Here is an 18,433-nt window from a genome sequence, read left to right on the forward strand (position 1 = left end):
TTTAAATACATACAAATTTATAAAAATATTAATTAAATGCATTTATCTATTTAGTGAATGAAACTGTCTATTGAAACGAACAATAGAATATATCTCAACATTTTTTTTAACTATTCATCAATTAAATAAATTTGATATTTCAATTAAATCACTTTCCATAGAATTCATAAAAATATTTACTATATTGGGTGTATATCATGATGCAGCCGACCACCCACTATACAAATCCCACAACTCAACTCCAACTCCACCCCTTGAAAACCACTCTCATTAGTCTAACCTAACTCCAATTAACGGTGCGTGCTTGAGTGTAACATATTGAAATTTACATATTTCATATACATATGTATGAATGTGTGAAGCACATCAAAGCTGCCACAAATTGTTGCATACGCTTGCGCAGCCACCCAATTAGTTGGTTGCAGCTCAATTTGCCCCCTTAAAGACTTAAGCCCGCTAAATTGAATAATTTCATTGGAAAATTCTATAAAGCAAAGGCTGACTGATGGAAATTGTGTGGGTTTTCTTGGAATGCAAGAGAAAATCCACGTTTTTATTGGATAAAAGGCAAAAAATAAATGCAAAGATGGCGAGATGAAGAAGATATGTATCGCTCTGTTTGATTTAATCCATAGTCATAAGTTCATTAATTGAGTAATTATTTAAAATATTAGATGGATTTAGAATTAGAATTAACAGATCAACTATCTTTAAGAATTATGATATATTTGTATAATTATTTTAAAATTTATAAATTAAAAACCAATATTTTTTTCACTAAAGAGGCACCACATGTACTCATTACAAGCATTGAATTGGTCAATTGAAGTCTTATAACTGACATTGACAACCAGTTAAGTTCGTTGGCATTGCTACTGAGGCTTACAAGAGACAACATGAAGGTATGTAGCAGTAGTTATGCTTTATATAAGCTTTATATACTCAACTATATAGATTTAAACGTGCTTATAAATATACTTATGTGGTTACACATAAAAATAGGTGGGAAGTTTGCTTCCTTTTGCACTTCAATTTGTAGGTCTTCTTCCAAAGGCACAGATACAAGCTTACATATCTACTTGAAAGTATGATGTATGGGGTTCCAAGTATTTGTTAAATATACCTATGGGCTTGCAGGTTTCGAGTTATTAAAAGTGGAACATAAAAAGCGACTGCACTTCAAGAAAAAAATAATAAACGTCCAATGATATTAAATTATAAATAAACTGTAGAAGAACTCTAAGTTCCCAAAAAAACGGGAAAGCGTTTTCTTGCTAATTCTTTCTCAATTCTTTGGAATATCTTCGAAAAAAATATTATATCTAACATCATCTCTCACTTAAACTGCTCTACTTTGACCTAATTTTTTTCTACTCTGAACATCCTTCCTGTGAAAATGCGCAATGCTTTGGGAGACCAATTGCAAACAAAAGACAGATTCATGGGCACAGCCCAGCGATTAGAAGCAAAGATTACATAGCGATTTGTTCGAATTACCATTGACATTTGCGAAAACAAAAAGACAGGCGGCAACAATGGCGACAATGACAATGCAATTGCAGTAGCCGAGTTTGAGATCTCAGCAGAGATTGTCGTTCTCTGCCATTTTGACGATTTTTTTCGTCTATATTAGGGGTTTTGGCGGCTGAGTAGCGTTGAATGGGCCATTTGCAAAGTCGATTTTATGAATGAAAAGTAAAATTTGTCAGTTGAGAGTTTCTTTGCTTTGATGCCAAGGTAAGGTATGTGAATTTATATTTCTGAGTAGACAAGTGGCATCAAATGACAGTTTGCAGTCAAATAATCTAGGATGTGAGAGAAAGTGAATCAATTATTTTACTCATAAAACGTAAAAATCATATTTTTCGATATTCACATATATTTTGTCCCATAATTATGTCTTATTTTCCTATAAAAGTGTCATACTTGTCAATAGTCAGTCATATTTATATCATAATCTAAATTACATTCTCCATTTAATCGAATAAGAACTAAATATCGATCGATATAAATTAAAAAATACAAAAATCTTGAAGTTGAAATTTGAATAAATCATTTACTCCAAAATAATACATAAAAATGTACTCGCTCTGAGATCGCAGTTATGAGTTTATTGATAATTTTGATTTATGACGATTTTTAAATTACGGCAAACAGGATTAACTGGTTGGGCAAGTGAAAAAGGGAAGTATTAACATACGAGTATGTACAGCGGACAAAACGCAAAAAGTTGCCAAAAATGCACTCCAAAGTAGAAATGAGAAAATGTGTCTGAAACAAATACTCAATAATCGGCTCATGCTTAAAACGAGTCACACTCAAATTAGCACTCAATTAATTTTACGCTCACACTCAAATTGCTGTAAATATTTTTAAAACAATAATTGCTCAATTGAAATCAGTACAGCGTGTGCATTTTATGAGTGCTTTAGTTTCACTCAAATCGCTTGCGGGAAGAAACTGAGTGTTTTATTGGCAAAGCTACAATTTTACTTGATTTTCATGTTTGAGTTATTCTTCTCGTAATTGTCATGGCGTCACTATTTGTTTTTCTATGTATTTGTGTAATTTACCTTTCACCTAATTCAATGCAGAGACTCTACAAATGCCTGCATATATGTATGTATGTGTTGGTTAACATAAATTTTGGTGGACTGTGTTTGTCTCCCTTTCATATAATTGTTGTTGTTTGCTGGTTTGTTATGGGATACGCCCATTTAGCTTCTCACTCACAGTATTCATGGCTATGAATGAATATTCAAATTAATTGATAATATTTCATTATAGACATGTGATGGCGTTTATTTACAGAAGTGATAGTGTTTTAAAGTGAAATTAAAGGAAATTATATGGTGAACGTGAGGATGCATTTAGTTTGTAGGCAATGAACTATATTGCTAGCTGAAAAACTAAGCGATGGGCTTTTCAATATACGATAGGCATGTATTAATACTAAAAATGTAAAAACGAGGTGTGTTCAAAAAATAACGGGAATTTTGTTTTTTTGTTTAATACAGTGGAACTTCTCTAACTCGAATCACCATAATCCACAAAAAAACTTCGAGTTAGAGAAACTTCCGAGTTACAGAAGGTAATTTGTATGAATTTTGACTTCTATTGCCAATTCAATAGTTCGAATTATGGATAACTTCGAGTTAGAGCAGTTCGAGTTTTGGATGTTCAACTGTATTTATTCATTCGTCTACATTAATATGTTAGACTTCAAAATAGTCCCTATTCGATATTTTAAACTCGATTCTTGGGATAACCTTTGGCTCTGCCAGCGATTTCTCGTTTGCTTGAAAAACGACGGACCTTTAGGTTTCCAAAATTCGTGGAAATAGGGCACGGAGTCATGTCTGGCGGAGGCTGAATATGGAAATGTCAAAATTCCCGTTATTTTTTGAACATATCTCGTATGTTTCTTTCTCTTTTCCATCAATAAATTTTTAAAGATCTTGGGCATTATTCCCTTTTTTACTTGAGCTTCAGCATATAATATGTGATTTTAAGTAATGAAAATTCTCCAAACTTTCATTGTACATTACCACAACAGCAACCGCAATTCCCTAAACGCCTAATGAATGCATTAAATTTTTTGAATATTTACACTAAAAGCTCATTTAGCACTAAATTACATAGTAAAGAAATTAATTAGCAAACAAAGGCATTCCATTAAGTCAGCGTGTAAATAATTCCGCCGCAAAACAATTAATGTGCTTTAGTCGCGATAATGAGCTACTAGTCAAGTCATGGCACACCCCACAAGAGAGCCAAAAAAACAAAAAAACACAAAAATAATAAAGCCAGCAACAGACGTAACCAAACCTATTATTCAAATAAGATAGACAACTAAGCTGCACAAAAAAATGTTAAATGGGTGGCAACGTTGATGGCAGTAAAGTGATATCAAGCGTAGCGGCGACGAAGAAAATGGCGGCGGAGCAGCAAAAAAAATAAGAGCAGCGCGTTGATATGGATACTGGCGAGGCGTTGGTAAATTTTAATGTTCATTATAAAAGCATACAGAAGGTGTGTGGAAGAACGCCACTAAATGCTACCACAAGCGCTGAGCGTTGAGCGAGCTCATGCCGAGAAAGGTGCGCGCCTTTGAATAGGCAACCAAATGGCCAAATGAGTAAATCAGCATACGCTTTGTTGTCACTTTGGCAGGAAAGAACGCGCAGCGCATTGCCAAATTCAGCAGCCGCCACAATAACCTCAAAACGGTGTCTGCGGCGAGGGCGAGAAACGAAATGAGCAATGCGGTGACCACAAAACCCACAGGGAAAAGGCAAGTGAGCAAATAATTACGCAACAATGCCGAACAAAATGGCGAAAAAATACACGTAATAAGCGAAACAGAGAAAATAAGAACGAACCCAAAAATGCGATCCTTTGGCGCGCCGAAAAGCATATGAGCAGCATGTGAGCGCCCAGTACTAAGTTTTATACAAACATATACACGGATATATATGTATATACATATGTATGTTTTTTAGCATATAATGCCAGCTTCAGCATTGTTATTGTTGTATTTTTATACTGAAATTGCCGCGCGCTGTCGATTGTTGCTCATTTTCGCTGGTTTTCAGATGCCTCATGCGGGCTCTGCACCACTATGGTTGCTGTGACCCGCAGCGGCAGTGATTGCCGGGTACACACACACACATTTATATTCAGACTAATGCGTGTGTGTTGATTTAAGGACATCAGCAAACGTATTAACTGCCACTTGAACAACAAACAAAACCAAGTGCAAAATGTACGCCTTTTCGCTGCCGCACGGATTCGGTGCTCACGGCAACCCCGCCAGTGCTGTTTACCAACACTCTTACAGCTGGCTGGCTAGCAATTATTTGCTGTGCTGTGCTGGATATGAACTTTTCCATTTTCCATTGCAAAAATCTCTGGCGTTGAATTGTGTTGCTCTCCCTAGTTTTTGGTTCTGCTTTGTGTAGACTGCTTATGTCCTGCCATTGCTGCGGCAACTAACAATTGTTGTTGTTTTTGTTATTGTGCGTTTATTTGGTACATTATGTACGCTTGCCAACCGCCATTGTTGTTACTTTCACTACAATTGTTGTTGTTGTTGTTGAACTTGTTGTTGTCCACGCCTTAACGACGCATCATTACACAGCGTAAAAAGCTGCAAATCTCAAATTTCAATGAAATTATCATCACTCACACACACACAAACACATAGGCACACACAGAGACCCTTAACTATGTCGAGCGCGAAATGAGCAAATATTCAGCATTTCGAAAATAGACTGGGTATACAACTACATATGTACCTAGTATACAGTCATATAAAGAGATTTTAAATTAAAATTGTTTATGCTTGTTGTTGCTGTAGTAGGTCCTCGTCAGATCTCGATTGAGTCGGAGGACAAAAAAGTAAGAGCGTTGTTGCTCCTAACAACCTAACCTAGCTCCTTTAGTAATATGTATAATATTCTGGTAAAAAATAGCGAGCATCTATCTGAACTTTATATTATAGGCCCTGAGAATTGGAAACTATCTCTATTTACATTGGAACCTATCGCATCCAGTTATAGTTTTTGACGATCTCTGATGTACGAGATGTGTTCAAAAAATAACGGGAATTTTCGTTATTTGAAAAAAAAAATAGTCTCCATTCGATATTATGAATTTATGCCAGGGATCCATCCAATTGTCGAAACACTTCTCAAACCCGATTCTTGGAATAGCATTGGCTCTTTCAGCGATTACTCGTATATTTGTAAAGCGCCAGGTAAGTTCTCTTCATTTTTGGAAATATAAAAAGACCCACGGAGCCAAGTCTGACGAATGTAGAGTCAAAGTAAGCAATAAATTCAGCTGAATATATATATTATCGTACTTCAGAGACATGTACATACATATATCAACATAATAAAAAAATTGTCAAAATCTCCATCCCGAGAAATTTTAAATTTTCTAATTCCCGATATTTTTTGAACACATATATGAACCTTCTTGTACGAAGAAGTGAAGACAAAGACCTCTAAAATCCAATTATGATTTATTTGCATAAACGTCTGATAAAGAAGGAAAAAAGAAGGGTTTCTCAAACAAGTGCCGTTATATTGGTTAATTCATTGAAGATTTCTTATCGTTGGAAAATGGTTTTGTCCGTCAACATCAGTAGAACATAGTCGCGAGGTTTTTATATAAAAGATACCGCCTTAAAATTGGGAGATCTAAGTATAAATCGACCAATATATAATATGAATAGTAAAGGCCTTACTAGATTTTTACTAGAAACGCGCGATAATTTAGGGTGTATAAGACCACATATATAAATCTATAATTATACGTTAGATATCACGACAGGTTGCTACATATAAAACAAAACTAAGACCAAAAGAAATGCAATTTTGCAAATATACTTTAAGAAACCTGAACCTAAGACCACACTTTACAAAAACAGAACAAACAATAAAACGCGATTTCTTCTTATTATTCTGCAAACAAATTGCGAATACACCAGTATCTATTCGCTTAGACATTGTTAGATGCAGTCAAAAAAGCCAACAGCGTCACCAAAGCGTGCACAAAAACCAACAACAACAACAATGAAATTTCCACAATACCACCAACACACCGCCAAGAGCAACATCAACATGATGAACAGCAAAGCAATCACCATCAAAGAGACAGAAACAAAGAGACAGCACAGAAGCATTAACAACAACAACGTCAGCAACAGCAGCAGCAGTAACGCCATCGTTGTCAACCGTTTTCATTGTTGAAACCAAAATGGTTTGTTGATATTTTTCTTGAAATTAGTATTTTGCGCGCTTGAAGAAGCTCAGATTTCCGAGCAAGCAGCGAATTGAACAAGCTCATAGTCACTGGCGAATGGCAGGAGCCAACGTGTGGAGCCGGAGCAGCAGCCAAGCGAGGAAAGCAACGCTTCAAACTGAAGAAAGAATTTTCGCTTTGAACAAATGCTTACAAAACGGTGCATCAAAAGGGTGCAGACAATAACAACAACAACGAAAGAGTGATGGTGGCAACGATTGATGGGATGGGTAATGGTGGAGTACTGATGGAGCTGGGGCTTTGGCATAAGGGTGAAATTCATTTGGAGTTCATAGCGAGCATTGCACAAATGTTGATTTCACTAAAGTAAAATGACTTTTAATGGCTAACGAAACAAGAACAATAGCATTAGAAATACAAATACAAATACAAATAAACAAAACAAATAAATAAAATAAAAGGTTGAAAGCAACACCTGTATTTGTACAGTTGCATGCGCATTGGTGGATGGTTGGGTGGCTGTTTGAATGGAGAGTGTGTGGGGTTGAGTGGTGCTTTGTGAAGTGTAAAGAGTTGATAGTGAAAAGGAATACATAGAAATGTAAGTGCTTGGGTTTATCTAGTAAGAACTAGTGACTCTTGGCAATGACATTGGGGAGAACATACGCTTTTGGCCTTAGCTGTAGTCACCCTTCTTGCTTAAGACAAATTCGTCCATTGGCAGATACACGATGTTCTATAATATTTTATGGAACAGATGGATCCCACGGAAACTAAACAGGATTGTAACAGCAACAGTATAACACTGATCTGGGTACCAGGACATAAAGGCATACAAGGTAATAAACTTGCGGACCAACTAGCAAAAAAGGTCGCGGCTATCAGACCGCTAGGGCCGGAGCCCTTCATTGCAGCTGGTCGACATGCTCTTAGAAGCCGTCTACAAGATGAGGAATGGGCAATAGGTACGGCTGCTGGCTGCATTTGCAGGGACTGCTCCACTCCAAACTGTTTCTCAGAGGATAAAACCTGGAACGATTTAGACAATTAATAACGCTAGAAACAAGCTGAGACAATTAGTAGCACTTTACACTGGCCACTGCAGACAAAGTTGTCACTTGCACAAACTAGAAAGCTACTCGCCGGCGACCGCGAAGAAAAATAATCTGATAATGGGGGCTCTGTACCACCAAAGGGATAGTATCACGTCCATCAGCCTTGGAACACTGTTAATGTTTCTTAATGTGACGGTGTTAGATGGTATATGTTATAATTGGAGAGGGCACAATAGACCTTAGTTCGCAGTGCGATCCATATATTGTAATCTAATCTAATCTAAATCACACGGAAATGGAGTCTCACTTTAGAAATTGGTTTAAGAATACTGACAGACCGCCTAGGATGGAACGCAATCTTTTCTAAGCAATTTTTCAAACAAGTGATATTGAGGAGTAAGAAATTCTGAAGTTAAACTATAAGGTCCGCTTCGGAATGAGGACAGTAATTGGTCAAGTAGCTTTTGATTTGCTCAAAGAAAGGTGCTCCAAACAATTTCTGAACTCTTGCACATTGGAAACCTCTTTTCGTTTTCACAAAACGAAGTCGAGAAGAACTTGATGTCAGTCGGAATAAGAAGCGAAGCAAAGCTTGGAACATGGCGAAAGATTTATAAAAAAATCGTCTGTACAGGGTTAGTCAATCCAAAAATAAATTCAACGTAATCGAATCTTTTACATTTTCCAGCATAAATGAGCAAAATATTTGCACAAACAAACACTGAATAGCATTTACACAAGAAAAAAGCAAAAAAAAGTAATCAGTAGCACACTAGTAAGATTTCTTCATCAGATAAAAAATGACTGTCAATCAAAAATCAAAACGAAATCAACAATAATCCAATGTCTATACCTCGAGGCATAATGCCCATAATAGCAAATCAAAACAACAACAAAAACAAGACAACACAATGTTTAGCATAACGCTCCTTCAAGGATAACATTAGCAAAGAAAACAAACACCAAAAAAGAAAAGGAATTATGAAAAATAAAGAAACCTGCCACGATCGCACGCATTGTGGTTTTATATACAAATTTCTGGTCAAATGATTTCCAAGCATTCAGCTTAAATACTTCGAATTACGGTAGAAGGCACAAAAGGATCAACAACGCATTGAAATAGGACGAAAGGACGAGAATGGAATATAAAAAACACCAAAAATCATTCAAACGAGGCATTAAGCGTTTACGACGAAAACTCATTTGGCTTCTGTTGAAAACGAAATCCTGACACAATCAAACACACACACAGCAGATTTGTAAAATCTTAAGGATTATAAGATCAGCTGCCCTTTCTCGGGCCTGACACGTTGGCGAATGCAAACAAACAAATAAACAGCCTTCAACTACTTAAAACTGACTTACTGCTTACCCCAAAAGGGCAATCGCTGCTTGCAGTTCGGGGCACAGCGCACAGTAGCCGTAAGTGCAACAGTTTGCTGAAATAATTAAGTCAAACGTGATTTTTTATGGTCTAGTAACCTTTCTAAAAAGCATTCAAATTCCAACACTTTGGCAGTGCGCAGAATTTCTGCGATTAATGCACAGATAAGCAACAGTAGCCAAAAAAGAAGGTCAAATTTTAATTGCGATCTGCATTTTTTTTGGTTGAGGTATTTGTTATTAAAGTAAGAGTGTCTTCCAAAAAGTAGGTGGTCAGTTGTTTTGATATATGTTGCGTAATTGTAAAAAAAGTTAATAATAATAACACTTAAATCAAAATCATGCTCTCACTTTTATTGCGCATCTAGGATTTGTTTAGGTTTACCAATCTCATAAAGATCTTTAGATCACTAGCCAAACCAACGCGAGCTCAAATCTAGAAAAAATAGTGGTTTACAATATTAGAAGAGCGCCTAGAATCAAGTTTTTTAATTGATCCAGTTATTTATCAGCTGGGTTTTCTAGATGCCTCCGATGTTTTCGATCAATAAATCTTAAATGCTTTTACGCGGTCACTGCAGAATCGTTGGAAACTCAAAAGTGGATACGCTTGCAAGAGATGGTACCCTAGCAACATTAACACCGGATTGGGAGTGGGTTCGCAGTCTATGGTCCACTTGCGCACGAGCACTGGACTTACAGACATCGCTTGAGTAGGACAAAAACCAGCACCTGTGCAGTTGCGAGGTTCATTTGGCCTGCAGAGGAGCGTAACTGATTTCGCAAGATACATCTCGACGTATGATATCGGTCTGCTTACTGGACACTGTCCAGCAGATGGCAGATGCATGTTCCCAAAGCTGTTTGGAAGAAGGCGAAGTGGACTAATCTAATCATTTTCCTCCTCCAATTACCAGGCTGAGGTTGAAACACCTTAGTTAGCAAACCTTCGGTGGACCTAGCGAATAGGCTAGAATTGACATTGAATCGTAAGGGTCTTGCTGGTCCATTAGGAGTTTTTCCGCATCACAAAGGACATTGCTCATAATTGTCCAAGTGAGATCTTCCTTCATATGCAGAGATCTGCCTAATAACCTAACATAACCTAAATGCGTCGTTGAGATTCCGCTAGCAGACTTTTAGATCTTCTTCATTTTGCTTTGCTGCATAAAGAATAAACTAATAGTGTCTCACTCCATAAATTAGCTCTCCTTGGAGCTGCTAAGTCTTCAAATGATCCTGTCTGTTTTGTGCGGTAATTTGAAGAATTTAAAAAGAAAATTCCAGGATCTCAAGTTCTTCTCTACAGTAAAAGTCTTTCAGTGGTCTTTGATTTTCATGTATAAGGGTACATAACCTAACTAGTTTATATATACAGTCAAAGTCTTTCAGTGATATCTTCAGAGTGGGCTCTTTGGAGTCTTAAAAAAGAGTTATTTAACGAATCTGTCATTCGTGGAAGTAGGTGGTTAATTTTCATATACATTAAGGCTATATATATGAAAATCAGCTAACTAGTTCTGAAATATTTAAGTATTTAGTTCTCAAATGAAATCCGATTGACGTTGCTGTTGTTGTAGCGGTATAAAACATTCCCCAAATAATATTGAGGAACTTTGCCGAATTGACAGTCTTTGGTCGGATAAAAATCAGGGTTCGGTTCCGGTCAACTGTCGTGGGAACAGAACCTGATCGACATCAGCTTATACAGTGAAGAGCCGATCAATCATAATAAATGTGGGTAAATAGTAGATCCTCAAGTTTTATAAGAATATAAACCATCTCGAAAAAAAAGTCTCCACTCACCTTGTAGTAATCCAGTGTTGAAAAATTTTGATAACACGGCACATTATACAACATATTTCAATGTTGCACAAGCTACGGCTGCAAACCACACAGCGCCTGTCCGTTATATGTATGTATGTGTGTATTGTTACGAAGCAGTAAATTAACGCGCTACTTGCAGCTAATCAAAGAAATCCGCAAAATACGAAAAGGCAAACATAAAAGCAAATTCTCAACATTTTTCACAAGCAAACACGACGTGCGCGTTCCATGCATCAAAGCGACCGACGGCAATCCGATGACACAAGTAAATCACTACGACACTTGACATTCACTCATTGACACTTGTAATAAATAAATGTCGCGATTTCGATTGCAAAATGCACATGAATTAACACAACAAACACACGCACGTACACACGGACGCAAGTATGTAAATGCCGCGAAGAAAAGTAGAATGCGAAGTAAGCCGCAAAGTGCTGAAGCGTCCAGTACTACGACGACTGTGTCAATCCAGATGGTCAATAAAAGTGCAGATGGGAAAGCGCGTGACGTTCAGCGGCCACTGATGGGCTATATCAACAGTCGCTGCTGTCACTGTGCGGACAGCTGCAGCAATTGGGTGAGACTTGCAGATGATTGCTTGCTGTTGATTGTAACGATTGTTGTTGTTGTTGTTGCTAATATACGCGCAAGTTAATGTTCGTCAACGGCGAGCTAATGAGCAATTAATTTGCAGTAAATTTACAAAGTTTAAACATTTTATTTTTTGCTTAGTTGCAGTTGTTGTTGTTGTTGTTTTATTGTTATTTTAATTGCTGATACTCAGCGTTAATTAACAAGCTGCGAATGTCGCTAATTGGCACAAAAGCAGCCAAGCAGACAAGCGTATTTTAATTAGCGAGCGAGCGGCCAGTTGAAGTTGCATTTTATGTGTCAATAGGGAAATGTCAATTTGTTTGAGGCCAAAGATTTAGATTGCTTGCTGCTGTTGTTATTATTGTTGTCATTTATAGCTTGTAGCTTTCACATTACAAGACAATAAAAATAAATTCTTTGACATTTCTGTTGACCGACGGCTTGGAATTCATTATGTTTATTCGTATGTATATTATCCTATATATTAATATTATATATACACCTTTACGCCAACAACAAATGTCACTTTTACTATTTAATTAAGATGCTATAATTTCTTTTATAGCAACCTATAGTTATCCACGCGTATTTACACGCATTCGCAAATGCTTCGTCTCATAATTTTATGCGATTTCAAACAAAGTTGCACACCAACTGATTGGCCTGCTGCCGCAACTGCTCAACACAAGCTATATGGCTATATGGTGGGCTGACAGCTGCTGGCGTTCATACAACTTACAGTTACAAATGAACACCCAAGCACAGCAAGGCGACTACTAAAAATCATGTCTTTTTTACCTCGCAGTGGTGTTAGTGCTACATTGTTTTTGTTTTTTTTTTTAATAATGTATTTTTCTGTTTTATGTATGGGCGCACACACGCACTCATACACTTACAAACCGCCCTTTTGAGCGCTTTTCTGACGCTTTCATCACTGGCCGACCCAACCAACCAGTCAGCCGACCAGCCATTGCCAGCCAAAATGCTCACTCAATGCGCTTGTGTTGTGCTGTGAATGTGTGAGTGTATGTGTAGACAGCAATGAGCTGCTTGTCTCATATAGCACGCGAATAAGGCGTAACCAAGCGATATGGTTGCCGTCGGCGATGACATTGTTGCCGCGGAAAGTTTAAAAATTGTTTTAATTGCTTTTTTACAGTTTGGTTTTTAGTTGTACTCGATTAGGTGTAGGAAGTTATTTTGGGATAATATAGACCTTAGTATGACTATGACATTTTTTTCAAATTTCGGATATAACTATTAATCGCCTGACCACTAACGGTTAGAAATTGAGACCTGCCAACATTTTTGCTAAGCTACATGATACAATTGAGTCCATGGGTAGTCAATGCGGCAGATGGTTAGTTCATATCGATATCAACGCCAAATCTAAATAGAGGAAAATCACTATTCTACCGACGGACCTTTCTATACAGACAGTATCGAAGGTTTCTTACAAAATCTAGCAACAACGGGTTTAAAATTTTTAGAGATCTCAATACGGTAGTAAAAATAGCTCGCCTGCAAAAAGGGTAGCCGTTAATAGAATACTATCTCCTATACTACCGATCACCAACTGTCATCTTTAGAGAACACATCTGATCCAAAACACTATCAATTGATTGTTAATAGATCAAAAGTTCTTACCCTAGACCTAGACCCTATCTAGATCACTGTATGTCATCTTTAGACTACATATTTGATGCAAATCACCATTCGTTGATTTTTATCCATTTCGAGGTTCCCTGCTTTTTTACAGAAAAAACATAAAAAATTTAAATTTAATGGGTAATGTATATTTCTCATTCGTAAGAACATTCTTTGGCATTTTTTTTTTAAGATTATCTCTTTCAAAAGTTGGCCACGGCTACGTCTGAGATGGTCCATCCGTTGAGTACAATTTCCGATGACTCGTTCGAGCATTTCGACTGGTAACTGACGAATGACACGCGGGTTTTGTTCCAAGGCCTGAATCGAAGCGGGACAGTCCGCATAGACTTCAGACTTTAAATATCCCCAAATAAAAAAGTCTAACGATGTGATATCACACGAACTTGGTAGCCAATATATCGGCCCAAAGCGTGAAATTGTCAGCTAACCAAAGTGTTCTCTCAATAAATCCATTGATTGATGCAATGTGTGGGAAGAGCTTCAATTTCAGGCATCAAATAGTCGGTTATCATGGCGCTATAACGATCGCCATTGACGGTTACGTTCGCACCGACATCATTTTTGAATAAATATGGAACTATGATTCAGCCACACCATTGACCCAGAAGTGGATTTTCGCAAACATTGTTAAGGCGTTCTTCAAGTCTTTCCATAATGAAATGCCAAACAATACTAAACAAAAATAACATGACATCTTGACACGACTCACGCGTGATCTTAAAAAAAGTACCTTTACTTGGATCACGCTATTCTATCGTTCATTATCTGAGATTTATGCTGAATTTACTACCCTTTATAACAGACTTTAAGATCAATATTCCCAATAGGATCAGAAGATCTGAGCATTCGGGAATTCGAACCTTTCAATTAACTTTTGTTCTAATTGGTACCCCATATTGCTCTAGAGCAATATATTTAGTAAAAATCACCTTCTAATATCACTTACGGGATCATCGGAAACATTCGCGCTAACACAGCAAAGTTCACCAAAATGATAAAAATGTGAGTTATCTATATAACGCTTAAGCTTAACTGAGATCCTTCCACGAAACAAATATGCTTCCAAGAAAATTAAAGAGGTTATTTTAAAGTGAAAAAACACTAGAATTATGACATGAAACTTAAGTGAAGATATATATAAGCAAAGTATATATACATATGTATGTCGCATTATATCCGCATAATAGCTCACCTCATTAACCCGACACACTTGATTGGGCGCCAGCCAAAACTACAGACTTTCTTTAACTTTTTTCATTATTAACCTTGCGTCAATAAGTCAAAATAAAAGCGTGCATGCAGAAAAAGCCTGTGTATCCAAAATTTAAATCACAGCTTGTAGACAGTTCAACAACTGCCGGTCTTTAAAGTTGTTATGCAAACCAGGTAAATATGAATACCAACAACAAACAACAGCAATACAATGACGACACTGTGGCGCTCCGGCAAAATCAGTCAATTGTGCAAAATTTAATTGATCAAAACAAAAACAACAATACATATAAAAAATAAAAATAATTTTTTTTTTATAAAATTATGGCGAAACATGGTATCAGCATGTTATTAAAACAGGGATTAAATCGACTGGACAAGCAAATATACAAGTGGAACATGCTGCTCGTACAAATCTTGGCAAAAAATGTCATAACGCACCACCTGAAATGAAGTTGAATATTTTTTTTTGCGTCTGTCGCCACTAATGCGCTGGGCACTGTCTGCTGGCTGAGCAACGTTCGGATGAACACGGTTATCCAGGAGACTAGGCTGGCAGTATAGCCGCTTGTGGGCGACCTTGTTAGCGGACGTACACTTTAAATTGCCCTGGGCCTGGCAGCATGATTGCTTTCTTTCCAACTCTCTCAACTTACTTTCTTGCTTCGTCGAGTGTTGGATTTTATTTACGCCGAATATTGTTAAATCAGGCAAAAGAATTCAATGAATTGCAAAGTTGATGCTTTGTTTTTATTTCAGTAGAGATTTACTGCTAAAAGGGGCTGAATTTTCGGAATAAACGTTGAGTTTTGAAGTGCAGTTCGTGGTAGGAGGTAAACTATTGAAATTTTAATATAGCTACACTGTGAGAGATATTGTAATGAAATTAATTAGCTGAATAACGGAACATTTATGAATTTTCGTTGCTCTATAATTGATTTTTTGTTTATTCGGGGTTCTAGATCCTATTCTTGATTTTTATATGGGTAAAATTCGAAATTATTAAAATAATTCTGAATAAAAGTATTTACAACACCTGCATTAGGAAGATATTAGCCAATAAACTCAAGAGATTCTGCTGAAGTCTAACGAAGTAACTCTGTAAAGAATTGTTTTCACTCTACGGTTGGATCCGTTGCTTAACCGAGCTTCTCCATTTGTGGTTTAACAAGTTTTTTAAGCTTACTCTAAGTGGTTTATAGTATAGTTTTCGAGGACCTTTTTCATAACTGACTTCTGGATTTTTTCTTTAATTCGATAGTCGGAAGCTCCTATAGTCAGTCCTTCCTTTATAATTTTTTCGTTATTTATACTTTACTAAGACACTACAATTCTTTATTTCCAGTGTAGCCTTCGGTAAATATTTGCGTAGCCATTTTGCATTCTCGCTTAACGAGTCAACATGAAAATAAGCGAAGTACCCCACCTACGCACACGATACTCCACGAAAGGAACGAAAAAGTCGAACAAATACATACACACGAACACCCAACCCCCGGCGGCTTGGCAGGAACCATGACAATGGCTGGACAGTGCGTCGGCGCATAAGCGAAACCACTCAATTGGTAAGGCAACCTGTCTACTTTTGAGTGCAAAACGGATGTTTTGGCGAGTGGGGCACATGCAGACATACTTACAGGCGTATAAACTGTAGTTTATGGTATATATGTATATGTATATGTATGTATTGTAGGTTTGTCTGTATGTTGTTGGTGGGCCGCCAATAGCGGTTATATGCGCTGCAGGATATTGCAATATTTTTTGCATTTGACAAAAACACTCTGCCCCTTCCATCGCCACCAACGCTGCTCAACACGCTGTTGAGTTGTTGATTTTGAAGCAATTGACTTTAATTGCATTAAATTAGATTACAAAATATACAAAATACAAGATTAGCAAACCAATAAATACACTTTGCACAGGATCAAATTTTCTTATTATCAAATGTGTGGCACACACATGCATACATACATATGTATTGACGAGTATGTTTATCACAAGCTTTTGCAGACCATAAAAATTGACTGGACATGATAGTTACCAACGAAGAAATGGATTTATATGCACAAATATAGCTAAGGAAATTGAACTGCCAACTTTAAAGTGATTTGTTGTAAGAACTAAAAATAAAAAAAATAGAATTGAATGATTTTTGATGCAAATATAGAAATACTGAAAAAATAAAATTTTTTAATTTTTTTTAAATCATACTAAATGATTTTATAATTAAAAAAATGAATTTAGAGTTTTTGAATTTTTTTTTTTATTTATTTTCAAAAAAAAAAAATATAAAAAATAATAATTAATTTCAAAAAAATTTTCGAAAGTAGAAATTAGCTCTATATTCTCAAAACAAAAACAAATTATACATATACAACAAAAAAAAACACAAATATATATATTCCTCTAACAAAAATAAACAAAATCCCTACAGCATCACAAACGAGTCGAGTCTGCACCGCTCATATTGACTGACGTTTAATAGGATTACACACGTGCTCAGTCATTGCAACTGACCGTGTCTCGTGAGACAGCCAACCGCACAAATAAACCATAAGTCCGACGACGACCACACAGTTTGCATAGTATACTCAATCAGACGATCACTGATCGCCTTTGAGAATATGCAGAGCAGCTGATACTGCCAGCAAATGGCACAGCTGCAGCCTCCAACAACAATATGTTACGTGAAAGCCGTGGTGGGGGTGAGGTGCCTATACGATCGACGTCTGCTGCTTAAATCCGCCGACGGTTGGCGTTCATGCATAACGGCTTTGGAGCCGCAACTTTTCGCTTTTCCTTCTGCTGCTTGTAAGCGGATGTCTAAACGCATGCATAGTAAGAAGAAAGCCCTTCCTACTTTTGCCACAAAGTCGTCTCTTACTTGTGTGCTTTCAGTCAACTTGACCGATATACATATGCCTGCCTACATATGGCCAACGAGATCGTCAATTGGCTGTCTGGTGACCAACAAAGTTGTTACTCATACATATACAGTTATTTTTATACACGTTTCATTATGTTTTTGCTGCTGACGGATTTCCAAGTCATTAGGCAAATTTACTTTTAGACCACCAACATGGCCGCACAGCTTCAGCTTTTATGAGCAATCGTATGTTGTTGGTAGACACGTTCTTATACATTTGTATGTATATCAGAGATTGATTTTTTTTGCTTATAGCTAGAATATATTTGCATATGAGCACATGCTATGCTCATGACAACTTGGCAACATGACAAACATTTGAGGCAAGTTTTTCCAGAGATTTATTGGTAAAGAAACCAAGCAAAAAGTTTGACTTAAAATAAAGCTTTACATATCAGTTCTTATATGAAATATTAATTTTTGGAAGGTCAGTTCTCAAAGCTATGAAATGAAGATAGTAGTGGTTCATCCAATGCAGTTCATAAGCCCGAAAACTATAAATAGTTCGAAGAGCGATTGTGAGGATTGAGATAAATCATGTTATTGATAATATTCTATGGAATTTAAGTTTGTTCAGTTCAATATATCAGATAATTGGTTCTACAATTTGCAATTTGCACAATCAGAAAAATAATGAGGCTATATAAAATATGTTATAGACTTGGTAGACCTATCATCAGCATTATTAGTTACCAAAATCACTCCAAACGCTGACCTTTTCGTTGAGATGCTTACTGAATTTTGGGTATCCGTTAATTTTTTGCTACGGAATGAATACAAATATACCAAAAGAGTCCTTGAAATTACGACGGCCAAAGAAGAGAGTATTTCAATACCATAATGTTAAAAGAAAGACGTGAGTTTGTGGAAAACTTCCATAAGACCAATACTCTATCCACCTAAGTAAAGATTGCACGCCAAAGTGGAAAAGGATGTGCTCGATAAGAGTTGAGCTGACGTACGATTAATATCAGACCCTCTTCTTCTTCTT

The 18,433-nt window shown here is 36.7% G+C and overlaps 1 protein-coding gene across 2 annotated transcripts in view; it reads right to left on the reverse strand.

Annotated features, from left to right (window-relative positions):
- LOC105212079 (developmental protein eyes absent) overlaps positions 1-18,433 on the reverse strand; it is an 86,238-nt gene that overhangs the window by 49,410 nt on the left and 18,395 nt on the right. The window contains exon 1 of one of the 2 annotated variants that reach the window (XM_011183847.3): positions 11,016-12,335. The exons of the other annotated variant lie outside the window; for it this stretch is intronic. Within the exon in view, the coding sequence (XP_011182149.2) occupies positions 11,016-11,069 (54 nt within the window). The 5' untranslated portion in view covers positions 11,070-12,335. Of the gene's footprint in view, positions 1-11,015; positions 12,336-18,433 lie in introns of those variants that run through there. 2 annotated transcript variants of the gene reach the window in all.

This window comes from Zeugodacus cucurbitae, chromosome 3 (assembly GCF_028554725.1).
Source record: "Zeugodacus cucurbitae isolate PBARC_wt_2022May chromosome 3, idZeuCucr1.2, whole genome shotgun sequence".
In the NCBI taxonomy this organism is placed as follows: domain Eukaryota; kingdom Metazoa; phylum Arthropoda; class Insecta; order Diptera; family Tephritidae; genus Zeugodacus; species Zeugodacus cucurbitae.